Below are 21,131 nucleotides of genomic sequence, written 5' to 3'. Positions count from 1 at the left end.
AAAATGTTCCTCGAAGTCTAATAAGGAATCAGGTCTTTTAAGCTCCAGATTGGACCACGTGCATATTATCACATGCCAGTATAGTGTATAAACATGTCAACAGGATCATATACATAAGAGACTGGTTCCCATCAACAAATTCATCATGACACAAAGATCAGGCACTATAAACAGATTTCACATTGAACATTTTTAACGACGTTAAGATGACTGGTTTTATGAGCATTTACGTATTGATTCGAGCTTTTCTGCAGCTTATACGTAGCCTCTTGCGTTTTCTCATACATAGCCCCCCTCTTGCGTTTTCTAATATGTAGCCTCTTCTTGCGTTTTCTTACAATGACTGCTCTTCATGGGATGGCCTACATGTGTGTTTGTTATGTTCTAGGCAGTATGACCGACAAATTGAGCTGGTGTGGATGTATGAACTTGAGAACCTTAATCAGAGAGACTGATGTCAAAAGCGAGCTAGTAACAACCTTACTATTGACTTTGTGATGCTCGATACATGTATTTTCTAAGTATTTTGATGCTTATAGATGCCTTTGAGATGAATCGTCTGCTGCGCCAGTTGAGTGGTCAGCAGACTGTAATGCACACCATTCAGAGCTTTCCTGGCTTCTTCTGTCTATTTTCTTGGCTCCTATATCTGTCCTATTATGTAGCCTTTCAATCTATATAATAATTTATCTAAAAGAAACTGTTTTAATTAAGCTATTCTGATTTTTTGAATATTTGTTTTACAAGGAAAAAATAAAATGTATCTTGCCTTTAAAGAAATGCAGGAGTTGGTGTCATTTTGTGTTTTCATTGTGAATAAATGAAAAAAAAATATTGTTAAATATTATATTATTGTGTGAAGGATGATCAGGCCTCATCATGCTGTTTGAAATGAGAAGGTGCACATGTACCTTACAAATCAAAGTGGGAATGAAGAATAATTGAAAGAACTGAATAAATAAAGAGTTACACAATATTTCCCAAGTAGCAAAAGTTAAAGTAATAGTGAATTTGTCTTTTACTTAAAATGATTGTAAGTTCCTTTGTCAGTCCACTCAAAATATACTTTATCGTATACTTTATGACAATGGCTGAATCCGAAATGCTGCACTTAAGCAGTAGGCACTAGATGTCACGTTCTGCTTGACTGTTAAATCGGTGCGTTCTTTCAGTAGGCGACTGAGCACTTTTCATAACCTCGGACATACTGCCTGTTATCTTGTACTGGATTGGCGTACTGAATAGGAGGGAAGTATGGCATTTCAGACTGAGACAATGTCTTGATCTCAAAGTAGGATGTCCACGATTCATTGAAGTGGAGCAGACGTTCAAAGTACAAGAACTTACAACAATGGAGGAATTTGTTACTCTCGGGATCCATGGATCTGTTCATCTTCACTCCTGGTAATTGAAAACCGACATAACAAATTTTTTTTTCCCAGAATGAATATGTCAAAATAAACTATGAAATTGATCATGCACTAGGATCAGGCTTAATCTATCTTCAAGAAAGTGGCCCAAGATAGTAACAGGTAGCCTGCATCTATTTACAGCTGTATTTATTTACTACACAACATTATTTGGTCACTAGAATCTCTGCAAGGCTCGTCAATTGTCATCATCAGCAAATATGTTTTGCTGGTTGATACTGGAGATGACTATGTATAAACTATGTACTATATTTACACTACATTTCTGCTCACATGCCAATGGTAGCCAGAGATGATTTTATAAAGTGGGTGCTATATTTGAGTGTATATTTGACACATAAGCAGAAGACTGGAAGCCATGAGCCATAACAGGTGTGCTTAATAGCACTTGACTCTTGAGGAATGTGGGTTTAGGCATCTGTTCACTTGTCTGCATCACATTTCAGAATGTGGTTTCCTAACTCTCCTAACTACTAACTCTACTAACTCCTAAATCTTCTAATTCTCCTAACTCTCCTAACTCTGCTAATCCCTAACTCTTCTAAATCTCCTAACTCTCTTAACTTTTCTAACTCTTCTAACTCTCCTAACTCTCTTGAATTACTGCAGCAATGCGGTGTGGCATGGATTCGATCAGTCTGTGGCACTGCTCAGGTGTTAAGAGAGCCAAGGTTGCTTTGATAGTGGCCTTCAGCTCTTCTGCATTGCTGGGTCTGGCGTATTGCATCTTCCTCTTTACAATACCCCATAGATTGTCTATGGCGAGTTTTCTGGCCAATTAAGACCAGGGAAACCATTGTCCTTAAACCAGGTACTGGTAGCTTTGGCACTGTGTGCAGGTGCCAGGTCCTGTTGGAAAATGAAATCTGCATCTCTACAAGTTTGATCAACTTCCTGATAGATGGCTGCGTTGACCTTGGACCTTAGAAAACACAGTGGACCAACACCAGCAGATAATATGGCACCCCAAACCATCACTGACTGTGGAACCGTTATACCGGACCTCAAGCAACGTGGATTCCATTGTCTCTTCCTCCAGACTCTTGGACCTTGATTTCCAAAGGAAGTGCAGCATTTACTTTCATCAGAGAACATAATTTTGGACCACTCAACAGCAGTACCAGTACTTTTTGTCTTTAGCCCAGGCGAGACACTTCTGACGCTGTCTCTTGGTCTAGAGTGGCTTGACACAAGGAATGCGACAGCTGAAACCCTAGTCTTTCATACGTGTGTGTGTGGTGGTTCTTGAAGCACTGACTCCAGCTGTAGTCCATTGAATCTCCCCCACATTTTTGAATGGGTTTTGTTTCACAATCCTCTCCAGGGTGCAGTTATACCTATTGCTTTTATACTTTTTTATACCATCTTTTCCTTCCCTTCGACTCTCTATTAATGTGCTTGGACACAGAGCTCTGTGAATTTAATGACCAGCACCTGTATATGTGCAAGTCAAATTCTATGCAAATACCCACTATAATTTAGTATACTAAATTTATATATATGTATCTATAGATTTATAGATAGTAAGTCTACTAACAACTAAGCATTGTCTAATGACAGAGCTTCATGAAGTACATAAGCCATCTGCATCCCTCCGTGTAACTCTCCAGATGGGACATGTTGAATTTTAACACCCCTGCAATAAACCTGTACAAAGCTTCAGGTTAAACCAGCTTCCCAATAAGTCACTCTGTGCCAGTATAACTCAAGAGAAGGAAGTTAGAGTTGTCCTGGTTGTTAATGAGTGTCAGTAATAATGTGTGGAGGACTTGCAACGCTCGTGCAAGGGAGAGGGCAGTCATGGCCTGGCGGTTAGGGAACTGGACTTGTGACCGGAGGGTCGTGGGTTCAATTCCCAGACAGGCCATGACTGAGGTGCCCTTGAGCAAGGCACCTAACCCCAACTGCTCCCTGGGCGCCGGGCTAGGGCTGCCCACCGCTCTGGGCACGTGTGATCCACAGCCCCCTAGTAATCACTAGTGTGTGTGTGTGTGTTCTGACTGCACAGATGGGTTAAAAGCGGAGGACAAATTTCGATTGGGGTGTAAAAATCACAATTGACAAAATATGGCACAAAACTCCCTGAGCCAAAATCAGAGAATGACTTAAGAAAAAGAATGGAGTGTGGAAGGATGATGAGCTTCAACTCTTATCAAATCCCCAGTGATGAGCAAAATGTGGAAATAGAAGTGAGTAAAAGTGTAAATGCATTAGGTCACTCACTGGTCAGGCTTAAATCGCCTAGGGCAAAGACCGCAGGTGCTCTGCTTTAAGCTTCCCTTTCACAGTGAAGGAAAATCAAATAGGACTGCTTTCCTGTGTCTTTAAAGATGCCACAGCAAATACAAGGTGGTGTGATTGGTGAATGTTGTTCTGACAAGATGAACAAAGCCACGGCTTGTTCTATTTCCAGGTGGGGAGATTCAGACTTCAACATGTCAGATGAATTATAATATGTTACAGAAGAAGTTTCAACATTTTGTGATAATGAACATGCTGCAAAAGCTTCTTAGAACCTGCGAAGGGTGCGATATTTCTTAACCAAGACCAGGAAACACTTTAAAGATCATTCCCATGCCTTGTTTGCAATCATTTCACCAGCATCCACTGAAATAAAAAGAAACATTTTGATTTTGATTAGCCAATATGAAAATGAATGAAACTGTAATGTGAGAAAACATTCCCTACAAATTGCAAAGGCAATCTGTAAATTAACATTTATCATACATTTTTCTGTGAATATATCTGTGTTGAAAACTAATAACTAAACTAAAAATATAAAGATATAATAAAGACTATAGTTACCTTTAGTTTTTTTAAGGGCCAGGTATATATACTGCTCCACTATTTCTTTCAACAGACAGAACAGAGATTGTGTACTCACAGCTACAGATGTACATAAACCACAGGAAGGTCATTGCACCCTCACAAACTTATTAACCCTGCAGGAGACAATCTAAACCATGACACTTCCGCTGATATCTGATTTCAACACATTTCAACGTGTGAAAATCATTGACAGTTCAAGAGGAAAGGTTCTTGTTTTCAGGTATTAACTTAAAATATGTATGTCTCCTGTGACGAGAGAGGGAGTGACTATAAATATGGATTATTGTTTGGTGTTTTTGACAGTTTTTGTCAGACACTGGCAGAATAACACTGAGCAGGAAACCCTCAATACTTTCAGAAACAGAGACCTCCAATGAACATTTATATTTGATTCAATAATATGCTTATTGAAGATCGTCTAGTAACGCTTTTCAAGCGTAACTGTCAACATACACTGACGTATTGGAGTGTCTTCTTCAGTTTTGGACTCTGTATAGCCTTCTTGGGGCCTACCATTCTAGATCTGAAATGTCAGACCAACTCTACGCTGCAGGACATCACCTGGCTGTTCTTCTCACAGCAGCTCTGCCTCCTGGTTGGCAGTTCAGTTGGCGGCATTTTCAAGAAAACGTGAGTTTTTTTGCCCTTTGTAGAGTTTAGTGTTTCAAAGCGTAAAAGGAACAGCTGCATGAAACAGCTGCACTCTCCCTGCAGACATCTGCGTTACGAAGAGTTCACAACACACCATAGAAACATGCTCAGAAGTTTGAGTATGTTAGTTGTACAGACCTTGTTTAATCTCTCAACTAATTGGGAAACAGTCACGAGGAGTCAGTGTGTTATTTGGCATTAAATCATTTTGGTTAAAAGATCTGGATGAAGTTTAATGTTTGGGGTAATGAAAAATTGCTCACACCAGTGCAAATGTTCAGTCAATGTCAATTCAGATTTGAGGAGACTCAATAATAATGGAAGATTGCATGCATATGTAATATAAAAGGTAAAAAAGTAAAAAAAAAAACAAATAAAAAAGTTAAATACAAGCAACAATCCAATAACAATGTTTAAGTGTACCACCTCTTATATGAAATAAGAGGTGAAACTCTAAACAAGCCAAGTTAAAAAGATAAATGTTCAATAATTTCTGAAAAATTTCACGTGTGAGCCTTTCGTACATGTTCACGCAAGGCAGCCTATACCCGAGGAGCACACCACGACAAGGATCTCACACCCGCAGATGTAAGATAGCAGGAAAGCTGTTGCAATGTGAGGGAACCTGTTGAGAACAGGAAGGCACAAAATGGTTAATTAAATCAGAGATCACAACGGTGCTGTGCCATGAACTGCCTTTTACATTAAGAATTTGGGAATTTTGTATTTAATATTCTCACACACAAGAAGCCAATGTACTGTAATTTCAAACAGATGAGTAATATGTTGACAAGGAGCGGACTGACAAATACATAGATGTACATGCTGTAACTCCTTAAGAGACACCAGTGAAAGGAGTATTGCAGTAGTAAGTGTAGTACAGAATGAAAACACACATTAGTCTGTAATTGTTCTGTGAAAACATGCCCTCAGTCTGGCAATATTGCACAAGTGATAAATAAAGGTGTGTCTCAAACTTCAGCTGATTTACAGTGAGGACAATAAGACCTCAAAGTGCTGTTAATGGAAAGGCTGATGTTGATGTCATTTGTTTTCTTTAACAAAGTATAATGATATTGGAAAGAGTTTTGGGCATTCATAGAGATTTTAACATACATAATAAGTAACATACCAGTAACATACACTATATTGCCAAAAGTATTCACTCACCTTCCTTGACTCACATATGAGCTAATCCATAGAGTTCAATATGACATTGGTCCACCCTCTGTAGCTAGAACAGCTTCAAATCTTCTGGGAAGGCCCCAAGGAGTGTGTTTATTCTGAACCATTCTTCCAGAAGTGCATTTGTGAGATCACTTACTGATGTTGGACGAGAAGGCCTGGCTCTCAGTCTCCACTCTAATTCATCCCAAAGGTGTTGTATTGGGTTGAGGTCAGCTCTGGTGCACAGTCATGTTGGAAGAGGAAGGGGCCAGCTCCAAAGTGTTCCCACAAAGTTGGGAGCATGGAATTATCCAAAATGTCTTGGTATGCTGAAGCATTCAGGGTTCCTTTCACTAGAACTAAGGGGCCAAGCCCAGCTCCTGAAAAACAACCCCACACCGTAAACCCCCCTCCACCAAACTTTACACTTGGCACAATGCAATTGACTGTGGAATATTTAGGAGCCAGGAAATTTCACGACTAATTTTGTTGCACAGGTGGCATTCTATCACAGTTCTTCGCTGGAATTCACTGAGCTCCTTAGAGTGACCCATTCTTTCACAAATGTATAAATAGTGTGCTTGCCTAGGTGCTGAATTTTATACAACTGTGGACATGGAAGTGATTGCAAAACCTGATTCCGATAATTTGGATGGGTGAGCAATATAGTGTGTTTTAGCATAGTAAGAGGAAAAACACAGAACATTGATCTTGAGAGAAATATGGTCTCTCTCTCTCTCTCTCTCTCTCTCTCTCTCTCAGGCCATTCAGTGCACTTACTGCTCTCCTGCTCTCCACTGTTCTCATTTCGCTGGTCTTCGCCATCATCCCTCTCTGCTACAATGTGCTGCTTCTAGCTGTTGCCATGGCAGTGTCAGGGTTGGCGATGGGTATCATTGACACTATTGCAAACATTCAGCTGGTGACTCTTTATCAGAAAGACTCTGCAATCTTCCTGCAGGTAAGTGAAAGCACACATATATTTTCTCAAGCATATACGTACATTTGCATGCTCTCACTAGAGTAACTGTCTGCTCTTACAAACAAAATCAAATGTTTTCCCACCAGAAAGAACAAAAGTGAATAATTAAAAATATTTACTTAATGAAACTACAGGCACATAGCAGTACATCACATCCCATCCTATATGAAAAAGAAATGACTGCAATTGTAGTATATATGATTTATTCCAAGCCACACAAAAATATATTTTATATAAATATATATTTTATTTATACATCCAGTGCAAAGCATACACCTCTGTGTGTTTGTCCCAGGCACTGCACTTCTTCACAGGGATTGGGGCTCTGCTGAGCCCTCTGATTGCAGACCCATTCTTGTCGGAGCACTGCTTGGGTAGCAACAGCACGGAGGACAGCACGGTGATGATGCACTTCAGGCATAGCCTGGCCACCAGCTATAGAAGTCACGTGCCTCTCAACTCCTCTCAGCAGCCTGGGTCGGTGACGGAACGTGCCAGTGTGTCCTACGCATTCTGGATCATGGCTCTTATTAATGTGAGGCCACTGTACCGCCTTCTTGTGCACATGTCAAAAAGCTGGTAGTGAGGACACAATTTCAGTGGTATCTGGCAGGATCCTCACTTTGCAGCATAAGCCATGACTGTAATTGATTCTTCTTCGTGTTTAGATAAGAGTCATCATTATTTATTTATCAGAGATTCACAGTCCATCCTTCAATATTTGTCTCCAATTTCAGGTCCCAACAAACTCTGAAGGTGGTCACTCTTGATTGTACCTTTGTTTACATGCTGTAGTTTTGTTGTTGGCTGGTGGACTGACTTTAGTTCCCTGAGAATTGTTCCTGTTTAGTGTCCTGAGAATTGTTGTTTGGGTTAACCTTGCAGTTTTTTGACAGTTCTCATAAATAAAATGGCAACCTCTTCCCCTACTGCAACAAACAGAGACAGTTGCAGTAGTATGGTGTTAAACTAAGCTCCGCCCCCTGTGTGCTGTGCTATAGCTGCCCGTGCCCATCGCTGTACTCCTGCTAATGTATCGGGAGAAGCTGATCCCATGTTGTCCCATGGAGCCTCCAGACCTGCTTAAGAAAGATGAGCTAACCATGAAGACCCTGGCAGGGGAGGCCCTGGACCAGAATGTGGAAGGTATGGTGGCTGAAGAGCAAATATCATCAAGAGAAAGTGCCTGAGGACATGAGCACTTGTATCCAAGGCTGACCTCAGTTCTGCTTGACTCACTTCTTCTAGGCCACAAAAGTCCCTTCAGCTGCTGCACAAATGTTAGCCTCCGTGACCTCCCTGCCTCTTTCTTTGGAATCCATGTTCTTGCCGGATTAGTCCTCTTCATGACGGACGGCATTGTGGTGAGCTGGCTGGGTTCTTTTTCCAGTAGTAATTCATTCGGGCCATTTTAAATGGAGCTTCAGGACTCATCTGTCACACACGTGGTTATAGGGGGCCTATGCCGGGTTCGCCTACACGTATGCTGTGTCACCTCCGATGTCACTGCACAGCAAAATGGCAGGCTACCTGCCATGCATCTTCTGGGCCGCCATCACTGGTGGAAGACTGCTATCTATCCCACTCACCTGTCGCTTCAAACCAGTATACCTGCTCATGATCAGCCTGGTAAGGACTCCCGCCTCAATGTGGTGGATACTGTAACTTACAGGGGACACTGTGAACATGTTCTTACTGTCTCTGTTGCTCAGGTGGGGGTGATCGCCACAGTGGTGCTATTGCTGGTTTTCTCCACAAGCAGGGTCTTCCTGTTTGTAGGGACATGTTCACTGGGCCTGTTCCTGAGCAGCATCTTCCCATGTATGGTTGCCTATACCGAGGACATTCTGGACTACCAGGGTGTGTCAAACACACACACACACACACACTTTTTGTTTTCCTTTCTGGGCACCAACATTAGTCTAACATGCATGTCTAATCTTAATAGTCACATGTCACATACGGTAAGAAATGGTTCCCAAAAAAAAGGGCTTGAAAAAAATGGGCTTGAAGCTCTAACATCCATCCATCTGTCTGCCCATATGTCTGTTTATTCTTTTCGTTCATATAATATCCTGGCAAGATGAAGGTGTTGACGTTTAACTTCTACAGTATGTGTGTACAAGAACAGACACACAAAACAGACATATAGTTTGTACCAGAACAGACACACAAAATACACACGTAGTGTGTACAAGAACAGATACCCAAACTACATACATAGTGTGTACAAGAACAGACACATAAATCACACACAGTGCGCAAAGCTCATCACCCTGCTCTTTCAGGATGTGCCACCACTGTCCTGGTAACGTGTGCTGGAATGGGTGAAATGGTCCTACAAGTGCTGATTGGATTGGTAAGAAGTCAGATCCTTGTTTTCTCCAGCATTCCAGAGTTATTAAACTTACACAGTCAAATCATGTGAGCACTCTGTTTCTAGATCATCCAGACGGCTGGTAGCTATAGCTTTCTCTTGTGCGGCATGACCACAGGTTGTTTAAGTTTGGTCCTCTTCTTCGGCTTGGTGCTAAGTCAACGTTTCTATAGGAACTTCCTCAAAGGTAACCACACAGTAGTACCTCAGCAGGACACCAAACGATTCTTACTATGTGGCAGTTCTCAGTTGTGCAAATCTGGGTCTACATATATTCTGCTTCCTGCAAAAGGTCCATCCAAAAAGACAGCCATGGTAGAGGAACTGGAACCAGAACCAGCACCTGCATCTGAAGATGCAGAAAGAGTAGCTGAGGAACCAGAAGAGAAGACAGAGAAGACAGAGGAGACATAACAGCTGCAGGGTTGTTTTAGAATAACCTCCTGCAACCCAAAACATTTTGTCAGTACTTGTCCCATATAGTAGGACTACTTGTCATTACTGTTATCAGTGTAATCTGTTAATGACTCCACCAGGAAATGTTTTATCCAGTGTAAGTCACACTTAGGCCTTCAATAATGCTCCGACTGAATCAATCTACCCCTCAGAAACAAATGTATGGTTATATAAGACATATTAATATGCAGATATACAGTATAAGAGCCATTGCATCCCAGATAGATAACTCGTGTAGCCTTAATAAATGCCTCTATTGAATAAACAAATCAGTCTCCTTCTACATCAATAATATCAATAACCATCAATAATAATTATTTGTAAACAAAATCCATCTTCCTCTCTTTCCTCATCCGATTATGCACCTTTTTCTATCGCCGTTGAAACTAATGCTAAGGGTACCGCTCGTAGGTAACCTGAAAATGGCGGACAAATCCTCTTCCTGGTTATGACAGGTTAGCTAGCCTCGCAGTTGTTCGACCTTTCTTAACAGTGTTTAGCTTTTCTTGAAAAGTCCGTCTTGAAAATTGAAAAAGTAAATCTGCCGCCAAATCAATTTCTTCTTCTACTTCAGGCATTGTTAGGTAACAAAAAAGCTAGATTGGACCAATCTAGACTATCCAATCAGCGGGTCTGAATACGGTGACGTTGCCATATGCCTGTTAGAGGGCCCTGGTGACAGCAAGTCAAAAATCTGATTGGCTGCAGCAACAGTTTCATAGACATTTATTTTGTGTTAAAGGGCCTGTATAATGGATTGTGAAAGGCCTGCGGCCAGACTTGTTTGACTTTAACCCTGCCTGGCAACAGATGATGGCTGAAATGTGATTGGTTAAATGCTTTAATTCGAAAATACATGTCTGCAAACAGCTCGACCAAGCTATAAAAGGAGGCGGACAGACCATTTGTATGAAGCTTTTTCAGTGTCACCAGAACCTGAACCTGAAACCATTATTTCTTGAAAAAAAGTATGTGAAATTCAGTCAGGTATCCAAAAATTCAAGTTAAAATTCAGGTTCAGGTTGAAATTCAGGTCGGGAAAGCATCCGGGGTATTTAGGAGGAGAAAACAAATGGAGAGCTAATTGAACTTGCATCTAGCCAATTACAAACATCTCAGAGGTCATTGAGAGGAGTGTCTTTCTGCCAGGTTTCCTGTAATATAATATATACTAATATACATGGGTGTGGTAGTGGGGGGAAAAGTGGACTTGACTACCCAGGGCCCGAGTAGAGAGAGGGGCCCATTTTGCTCATGTGCCTCATTTATTGGCATTTATAGGGGCGCACTGACATTGAGAGTGTATAGGGCCCAGAAGTTACGGCTATACCCCTGCTAATATATACTCTATCTATCAGGTGTGTTTGGTATGTGCAGAAACTCATATGTCCACACTTCTTACATGAGCACATCAGTGGCGGATGCTGGTCTTTCAAGGAGGGTGTGATGCCACAGGGAATATATTTTGGGAAAGGGGGCTTTTATTTTGACATAGCAATGAAGGTATGATGTCACTGCTGTTCAGGGGAATAGCCATTTTCTTTTAGTTGTTTAAAGGCAAGGACATACATCAGCTCAGCTCCTCTGAAAAATTATCTTACTCTTTTGGTGTGGCATTGCCATTTTACCGTCTTTTCGATAAATCTCGCTTATTACGAGACCTGCCTCTTCCTTGGGGGATTCGTTGAAGAGATGAGTTTAGCTGGCTGTTGGCTTTAAGAACAGTACAGTAAAATGGCAGCCTCTCATCAGAAGATGGAGGAAGATAAAGAGGTTATGCAGCAGCTTTCTGTGCAAGAAGTACAACTAAAGGACGCTGATGAACAGTCCTTGATAGTTAGATCCCATGTATCCGGCTCTCACCGAACTAAAAGCTCACGGGCTTCACAGATAAGCATAGCAGCTGCGCAGGCACGGGCAGATGCTGAAGCAGCTAAGGCTAGAGCAGCCTACAGTAGGAAAGAAAAAGAACTAAAAATTGAGAAGGCCCGCCTTGAAGCTGAATTGGATGCACTCCGTCAAGACAGAGACGCAGATGCAGCTATTGCCAAAGCTCTTGTCATGGAAGCCGCTGCTGCTGAAGGAAGCTATCGTGGTAGCTTGGCAAGTTTTGAGTCGTTACCCAAAGAACAGAATGTGCAAGAGAAAGTCAGTGAATATGTTGCTAACCACACTCACATAGAACATAGCCATTATGAAGAAGAATTAGATTTAACCCCTCAAGCACCACAACTACCTGCCCAACCGACACACGTTCTGGGGCACAATGCTTCTATTCCAGCACAACCGAGCCCACCTCCAGACAATGGGATGCAGCAATGTTTCGGCCCACGGCAGCCACATATGCAGTCTCCTGTATCACAGCGGATGGATAGAGAGCAACGCGTGTCACAGGTTAACCAATACTCACAAGGAATGGATCCGCTTCAATTCAAAAGAGAACCAGAGGTCAGTCCTTATTCCCCACACCACACGCCCAGCCAGAACGTAAACGGCAACATATCAGACATAGCTAAGTTTCTAATAAGGAGTCAACTGGTAACAAGTGGACTGAGTCGTTTCAATGATCAACCCGAAAACTATCTCAGTTGGAAGGCAACATTCACCAGCGTGTTACAGGATTTAGATATATCAGCTAACGATGAAGTTGACCTGCTCATTAAATGGTTAGGCCCTGAGTCAAGTCAGTTAGCACGCAGGATGAAATCGGTTAGTATCGGCCACCCATCTACTGCTCTTAGACTGATCTGGACCAGGCTGGAGGAACGATATGGAGCTCCAGAAGCCATTGAGAAGGCACTGTTCACTAAACTGGATAACTTTCCCAAGATTTCCAACCGGGACAACCATAGGCTTAGTGAGCTCGCAGACTTGGTGCTAGAACTTGAAGCCGCAAAACAAGACAGGTACCTTCAGGGCTTAGCATACCTGGACACTGCAAGAGGAGTCGCTCCCATTGTGGAAAAGTTGCCGTTCTATCTGCAAGAGAAATGGATGACATTTGGGTCAAAGTACAAGGAAGACAAAAGGGTTGCATTTCCACCATTTGTAGTGTTCTCTGAGTTTATCAGAAGGGAGGCTAAGGCAAGAAATGACCCGAGCTTCAACACCTGCAGCTCCACTGCACCTACCTTGAAAAAGGAAAAGACAGGAAACCTCTATAACAAAAACCAAGTTACAGTGCACAAGACCAATGTTTCCAAGGAAACAACAGAGAGTGGAACAAACCAAACAGTGGACCCAAATGTACATTGCCCGATACACAAGAAACCCCATCCACTAAGAAAATGCAAGAGCTTCAGAGCTATGCTACTTGAAGACAGGAAGAAGTTCCTGAAGGACAACGGTGTATGTTTCCGCTGCTGTGCGTCAGTCTCACACATGGCCAAGTACTGTGATGTTGCCATAAAGTGTGCGGAATGCAACAGTGAGAAACACCTTGCCGCACTACATCCAGGGCCTACTCCCAAGGGACCTAGGGTGCAGAGGCCCTCCAAAGACCATGGCGGGGAGTCAAATGATGCATATGAGCAGTCTGACGATGCACCAAGCTCAACCGCAACGACCATGTGCACCCAGGTGTGTGGTCAGGGCTTCAAAGGCAAGTCTTGTTCAAAGATATGCCTAGTTAACGTATATCCGCAAGGTCATCGTGACAAGATGAAAAGGATGTACGTGATCTTAGATGATCAAAGCAATGTTTCCTTAGCCAAGACGGAGTTCTTTGACGCTTTCCACATTAAAGGGCCATCATTGCCATACATCCTCACAACATGTGCAGGAGCCAGGAATGTCACAGGAAGGAGGGCCCATGGCTATGTGGTCGAACCACTCACAGGAGAATTGAGCATTCCTCTTCCTACTCTGATAGAGTGTAACAATGTCCCTAACAGTAGAGCAGAAATTCCCATTCCAGAGGCAGCATACCACCACAGCCACATGCAGCGCATTGCTGACAGGATACCTGCTCTGGATGACTCCGCAGAGATTTGGCTGCTGTTAGGACGGGACATACTCCAGGTCCACAAGGTGCGTCAGCAACATAATGGCCCACCAAGCGCACCCTTCGCCCAGAAGCACGACCTTGGGTGGGTGATTGTCGGCGATGTCTGTTTGAGTGGAGCTCACTCGCCGAAAACTGTAAACACGTTCAAGACATGCTTCATGGAAAACGGTCGTCCAAGCTGCATGAATCCTTGTCTGAATGTTGTCAAAGTCAAGGAAGACTTGAGTCAGAGCTTCAAGCAAGATATTCCTTGGTCATGTGCTACAGTGCGACAAGAGGACCACCTGGGCAGAACAGTCTTCTTGAGGTCTGACAAGGACAATCATCTATCACCATCTATTGATGATCTGACGTTCCTACAGCTGATGGACAAGGAGTTCGTCAGGGATAACAGCGGAAGCTGGATAGCCCCACTGCCATTTCGGACTCCAAGAAAACAACTCCCTAACAACAAGCGGTATGCCTACGAACGCTTTATGTCACTGCAACGTAACTTCCAGAGACGACCCAACATGAAGAAAGACTTCATCGAGTTCATGCAGGGGGTTCTGGATAACCACCATGCAGAGGGGGCGCCACCTTTAGTAGATGAAAAGGAAGCTTGGTACCTTCCTATCTTCGGGGTGTACCATCCCCAGAAGCCCGGGAAGATCCGGGTCGTGTTCGACTCAAGCGCTAGCTTTGAGGGACTGTCCCTGAATGACGTCTTGCTTCAGGGTCCCAACCTCAACAATAGCCTTCTCGGAGTCCTTCTCAGATTCCGGAAAGACCTGGTAGCAGTTACCGCAGACATCAAACAGATGTTCTACTGCTTCTATGTGAAGGACGAACACAGGGATGTATTACGTTTTCTGTGGTTCAAGGACAACAACCCTGAGAATGAAGTAGTGGACTACCGCATGACCGTTCACGTGTTCGGGAATAGCCCGTCACCGGCAGTCGCAACCTATGGGTTGAGAAGATCAGCTCAAGAGGGAGAAAAGGACTTTGGCAGCGACGTCTGTGAGTTCATCAAGACTGACTTCTACGTCGACGATGTCCTCCGGTCTTTTCCCTCAGAGGCCGAAGCAGTGGACGTGTTGATGCGAGCTCAGCAGTTGCTGAAAGGTTACAACATCAAGCTTCACAAGATTGCCTCCAACAAAACAGAGGTTATGGAAGCCTTTCCCGCAGACGATCGAGCCAAGAGTATTAAGGCTCTAGATCTTGCTGTTGATGACTTACCTGTCCAACGCAGTCTAGGTGTTGCCTGGGACATGACTAAGGACACTATCACGTTCACCATTCCTGTGTCTCAGAAGCCTTTTACACGCAGAGGCGTTCTGTCCACAATTAATAGCCTATTTGATCCACTCGGATTCTTAGCACCTGTGACAATTCAAGGCAGGTTTCTACTGAGAGAACTAGTGTCCCAGGGGACAGACTGGGATACGCCATTACCTGGTGAGAAGTTCCTTAAGTGGCAGAGATGGCAGGAATCTCTGCAGGAGCTGAATCAGCTGAACATCCCTCGCACTTATGCTTCCTTCCCAGTAACAACAGCAAAGTGCACAGAGTTATGCGTCTTCTCAGATGCTTCAGTGAAGGCGATAGCAGCGGTGGCTTACCTCAAGGTAGAGGATGAGAATGGCCACACAGAAGTAAGCTTTGTCTTAGGCAAGTCCAAGCTTGCACCTCTGGCTGAGCTCACCATTCCCAGACTTGAGCTTTGTGCAGCGGTGTTAGCTACAGAGATTGCAGACCAGGTCAAAGAAGAACTAGGCCAAGCACTGGACAAGATCACATTCTTTACTGACAGTAAGGTGGTATTGGGTTACATCCACAACAGGTCCAGAAGGTTTTATGTGTTTGTTAGTAATCGCGTACACCGGATCTGGCAGTCCAGTCAACCTAATCAGTGGCAGTATGTTGCCACCAAGAACAACCCAGCAGACCATGCCACAAGGTCAGTGTCTGTAAGCCAGCTGCAAGTAACCAATTGGCTTACTGGACCTAAGTTCTTGCTACAGCCACACAGTTCTTCATCACCTGACAGTGACTTTCAGTTGATCGATCCAGGTGCAGACCCTGAACTTCGTCCTGCAACTTTTCTGACCAAGGTTGCAGGGACTCAGCTGGACTCGCAACGCTTTGAGAAGTTTTCATCCTGGGAGCGTCTGACAAGAGCTGTAACGCGTCTAAGGCACATAGCCCAAAGTTTCCAAAACCCTGCACCTGACACAGGATGTAATGGATGGCATCTCTGCAAGAAAGGAATAACATCTTCAGAGCTTACTGCCACAGAGCGCATCATCATCAAAACTGTACAACATGAGGTGTACGCAGATGAGATCAAATGCATCCAGCAGGGGCGAGACTTACCTGCACAGAGTCCTCTGAAGAAGCTTCACCCTGTGTTAGATGCAGAAGGTCTGCTACGCGTTGGAGGCCGAATCTCTCGCTCGAACTTGCCAACTGATGAGACTCACCCACTCCTGATTCCTGGCAAGCATCATGTCACCACATTGCTCATTCGTCACCATCACTTCAGAGTGCAACACCAAGGAAGGCACTTCACTGAAGGAGCAGTGCGCGCAAGTGGTCTATGGATAGTAGGAGCCAAGCGAGCCATCTCTAGCCTGGTGTTCAAGTGTGTAATATGCAGGCGGTTACGTGGCAAATTGGAACAACAGCAAATGGCGGACCTTCCTCAAGAGCGCTTAAAGCAGGAACCTCCATTTACCTACGTAGGGTTAGACGTCTTCGGACCCTGGGAGATCATCACCCGACGAACCCGAGGCGGTAGTGTCAACAGTAAGAGATGGGCAGTACTGTTCACATGCATGTCTACGAGAGCAGTTCACATAGAAGTGATTGAGACAATGAGTGCCTCAAGCTGTATTAATGCCCTCCGCAGGTTTTTTGCAATAAGGGGACCAGCGAGACAGTTACGTTCCGATCGAGGAACCAACTTTGTGGGTGCCAACACCAACTTGAATGCTGCAATGGAAGCCGAGGAAGAAAGTGTGAATATTTACCTGTGCTCTCAGAAGTGCACCTGGGTCTTCAACCCGCCGCATGCCTCCAACATGGGTGGAAGCTGGGAGCGCATGATAGGTACAGCACGTCGTATCCTGGATTCAATGTTGCTCCAAGCTGGAAGGTCAAAGGTCACTCATGAAGTCCTGTGCACGTTCATGGCTGAAGTTACCGCTATAATTAACTCCAGGCCATTAATACCAGTCTCCTCAGATCCTGAAGCGCCACTGATACTTACTCCTGCGATGCTGCTTACGCAGAAGAGTGGTACTCCACCAGCTCCTCCTGCAGACGGCTCAGAGGCCAGTCTGTTGAAGCATCAGTGGAAGAGAGTACAGGCCTTGGCAGAGACGTTTTGGGCAAGATGGAGGCGGGAGTACTTGAGTGTACTTCAAGCCAGGCAAAGGTGGCATGCGAAGAAACGGAATCTTAAGGAAGGAGACATAGTGTTGTTGACAGATAAGCAAGCCAGGAGGAATGAGTGGTCCATTGGAAGGATTGTGAAGACCTTCCCAAGTGATGATGGACTTGTCAGAAAAGTGGATGTCAAAGTCACATTGCATCATCCGCCAAAGACTTACCTGAGACCTGTCTCTGACGTGGTCCTACTCCTAGAGGCAGAGACTGTTTAGGTTAACGGGGTTTGGCATCTAGTGATGCCAGGCGGGGAGTGTGATGCCACAGGGAATATATTTTGGGAAAGGGGGCTTTTATTTTGACATAGCAATGAAGGTATGATGTCACTGCTGTTCAGGGGAATAGCCATTTTCTTTTAGTTGTTTAAAGGCAAGGACATACATCAGCTCAGCTCCTCTGAAAAATTATCTTACTCTTTTGGTGTGGCATTGCCATTTTACCGTCTTTTCGATAAATCTCGCTTATTACGAGACCTGCCTCTTCCTCGGGGGATTCGTTGAAGAGATGAGTTTAGCTGGCTGTTGGCTTTAAGAACAGTACAGAGGGGAAGCTCAATTTCGGCCTACATCATAAAATGTGTCGGTTTATTTATACGTAAATTCTACCCGTTCCTTTTCAATAAAATGTTTTGTGACCCTGTCGTACCAACAAGAAACGTTTCTTTCTTCGTTTCTTTTAATGAAGAAAATGCCGCTAAGAGGATTAGGAAAATCTCCGGTTCAACTCAAAACAGAATGAATATTCAAAAAATTAAAATTAAATGCTCCCGCGGAGGTTTACACCAAAAGATCGCTGATTCGAACATTTTGCTGTCAATCAAAAAGGGATTCAGCCTCAGACAGATCATCCAATCATCATGCAGAAGCTGAGCGTCCGGGCCAGCCGAGGCCAGCCCACTGCCCCATAGACCCCCAGAGACGCTGAGCGTCCGATGGGCGGGACAAAGCCCAGTATTTATCCAATGGCTCGTCTCGTTTCGCTGCACTGACCAGACCTGGGAAAAATACGGCCCGCGGGCCACATCCGGCCCGTTGTGCGTCCCTGTCCGGCCCGCGAGAGGCCAATCATAAATGAAACAAATATCTATGTCATGCGTGCAATACAACTGTGACGCTTTTATTTTGAAGCGCTACGTTTGTGTTAATTCCGTGTGGACGTACCTGCGTGTGTGTGTGAGCTGTGCGAGAAACACTGTAGGTGATCAGCGACAAGTTAAGGCTGTATTTATACTTTCGCGAGTGAACGTTGCACCTCGCGCGAACCTCCGCAAACGGCGGAAAATTTACGTGACGAATTTTAATTGTGCATTGTGTTCCAGGTTTGAAAAGTGCTGGAATTTAGGCTAAAGTACTTGAAAATGCTTGAAATTGTAACTGTATTTCGATTCACAACAAATAGCTGACTGAACAGGGGGGTATTCCAGAAAGCGGGTAAGTAAACTCAGAGTTAACGAAAGCTCAGGTTTTCCGTTACAGAAACCGAGCTTAGAGAGAACCTGAGTCAGCTGGGAAATATTGAAATGGACATTGAAAGTGCCGTAGAAGTGCTCTAAAGCTAGGTTTAAGCCAGGTTTATACTTGACGTGGCGCGAGGGTCCGCGCGGCGAAAATTATGTAATAGCGGTGGCGGAGGGCCTCACGTGCTGTTGATTCGCAAGGTCGTGCACCTCTCGAATTTTGTAACTTCGCGCGCGCGCCGCACTTCAGCGCAATGAACAAAGTCATGTTTGCAGGGTTCATACACCTTTACAAGGTGGAATTAAAGCACTTGTACGTCACTTTAAAGGTCCATGTCAATATTTCCCAGCACGTTGAACTTAAGTTAAATATTTATACATATATTCGAAATGATCCGAAATAATTAGCTTTTTTATCACATTATTTAATGGTTGTTTATTTTCAAAACGCCCAATCTTAACGTCTTCACATTTTCTCGTGTTTCGTCCTGGAATTACAAGAGGCTCGTATTTGTTAACGTAATACAAGAAAACTGTTCATTCAAATGGCTATTTGTTGTGAAACGAAGTAGTTACAATTTCAAACATTTTCAAGTATTTAGCCTAAATTCCAGCACTTTTCAAATCTGAAACAAAAAGCAACATTAAAATTGGTCAGGTAAATGTTCCTTCCCCTGTTTTTGAGGGGTGTTTCTTTATACCAACACACATTGTTTCGGAGAACACTGCACAGAATGTGACGCGGCAAGTATAAACGCCTCCGCCGTTTGCGGAAGTTTGCGTGAGGTGGGCGGAGCCACTGTGATGACGTCATTATTGTTTGTGTGGCCCTCTGACACAATTCAGGTTTCTCATGTGGCCCCTTGTAAAAATTAATTGCCCACCCCTGCTGTAGACGCTCAGCGTCCACACCGTTTAAAGCACCGTGAAGCTGCGGGACTGAGTGAGAGGAAAGCCGCGTCGTTACCAGTGATAAGAAGCTGATTCTGAACAAAAGTTGAGCGCGTTGTAGCGCATATTTAGTCAATGACATGTACACACAACAGTTTATGTTTGATCACTTATTTTTTTACATTTTAGGGGAAGCTGAGCTTCCCTTGCAGTCTTAGAGCAATCGCCACTGGAGCACATGTACTCACTTAATGGAATGTTCACCCATTTCATTTGACTTCGGTAAGATTGAAAAGTGTGGTTCTCGTTCCTCATTTCAACACTAGATGTCAGGCTTTGGGCATATACAGTCATTCAGTACACAATGTATTGAAGTTGTCCTTCTTTCCTTGCTTGACATGATCATATTATTATTTCATTTTAATTTGATATGGGAATTCCTTCTAAGTATCACTAAGGTGACACAGCATTTGCATTTGCTGCCCTTGTCAAACCAGTTCCTGTTAGGTATAGTATACCCCCATCTTTCCTGTAACCTATAACCTCCATCCCTGCTTTAACTTTCAACCTCCATCTCTGCTTTTACATCTAGGGTAAAGACACAATTTTAATCTCTGGCTGTGTCGGTGCACTACATCATACAACAAATCTGTATTTGTCATTGATGTTTATTGTCCTTCTTGGTATTGTTTTATGCTTTAACAGCAGTTCATCTTTCTTGTGTTAAATCTGCCCTAGAAATAAAGTACATGCTTGACTTCCTTACTTTTATTTTGGTTTTGCTCAGATTAACAATTTGCTGCATAAAAGCCTTTTCTATAACAAAAAAATATTTGTGTAAAACACAGTTTGAAAAGGTGCATTTTATATAACTCTAGTTATATAGCTCCAGTATGCATGAGCCCTCTGAGTTTGATAGACATCTACGTTTTAGGTTGGCCTGTTCAAGTGCATATAATTATTCAATTATAATAAAATTTAAAGAAACTGTGGGTTTTGAGTGTGCTGATCATTACCCTAATAATGTGTCTTGAACCGGGTAACAAGTTGGTGTTGGAATAGTCTTGATAGATGCTGTTGCTGCCAAGGATATACATGGCTTGGATTTTCATTGTCAGTCTCTGCCTGATGCTCGACTTTCTCTAGGGTTAGGGTCTTCAGCACACCTCCTAGGCTTGACCATGTATCCTCAGAGCAACAAGTAAAGGAATTTGTTTTTATATTTGTGATGTTCCTACCCAACTTAATGTTTTACAACATGACATCAAAGTTACTGTTAGTATTCCAAATAAGCAGCATCATGGTAATATTGCGATAATATAACCAAAAGAGTCATCATGAAACAGAAAACTGAATATCTCCTTAAACATAGTAGTCCTTAGTCCCTAAAATCTGTGCTGCATAGATCTGATAATCGAATTAAAGACATAAAGTGAGCAGAAACTGTCCTT

The 21,131-nt window shown here is 43.4% G+C and overlaps 1 protein-coding gene and 1 long non-coding RNA gene across 4 annotated transcripts in view; one reads left to right on the top strand and one right to left on the bottom strand.

Moving 5' to 3' along the window:
* The first annotated feature begins 4,588 nt into the window (after window positions 1-4,588).
* slc60a1b (solute carrier family 60 member 1b) lies at window positions 4,589-10,107 on the top strand. Of its 3 annotated transcripts, XM_076984293.1 has the most exons (10): window positions 4,589-4,889; window positions 6,840-7,038; window positions 7,355-7,594; window positions 8,061-8,205; window positions 8,308-8,423; window positions 8,515-8,688; window positions 8,772-8,919; window positions 9,348-9,418; window positions 9,503-9,623; window positions 9,729-10,107. In XM_076984293.1, exons 1-10 carry the CDS (start codon window positions 4,660-4,662, stop codon window positions 9,848-9,850), a joined length of 1,566 nt encoding a protein of 521 aa, XP_076840408.1. In that variant the 5' UTR covers window positions 4,589-4,659; the 3' UTR covers window positions 9,851-10,107. The 3 variants fall into 3 exon arrangements, with proteins under 3 accessions (XP_076840408.1, XP_076840409.1, XP_076840407.1); XM_076984294.1 differs by having other exon boundaries at window positions 8,061-8,198; window positions 8,259-8,423; window positions 9,503-10,107; XM_076984292.1 differs by having other exon boundaries at window positions 9,503-10,107.
* Window positions 6,247-21,131, bottom strand: part of LOC143485097 (uncharacterized) — a 28,403-nt gene continuing 13,518 nt past the window's right edge. The window contains exons 2-3 of the long non-coding RNA XR_013122788.1: window positions 6,858-7,032; window positions 6,247-6,457 (exon numbers count right to left, since the gene is read on the bottom strand). This is a non-coding gene — a long non-coding RNA (uncharacterized LOC143485097). The remainder of the gene's footprint in view (window positions 6,458-6,857; window positions 7,033-21,131) is intronic.

This window comes from Brachyhypopomus gauderio, chromosome 21, assembly GCF_052324685.1.
Source record: "Brachyhypopomus gauderio isolate BG-103 chromosome 21, BGAUD_0.2, whole genome shotgun sequence".
Classification (NCBI taxonomy): Eukaryota; Metazoa; Chordata; class Actinopteri; order Gymnotiformes; family Hypopomidae; genus Brachyhypopomus; species Brachyhypopomus gauderio.
This window is presented reverse-complemented; position numbering and strand designations above follow the sequence as displayed.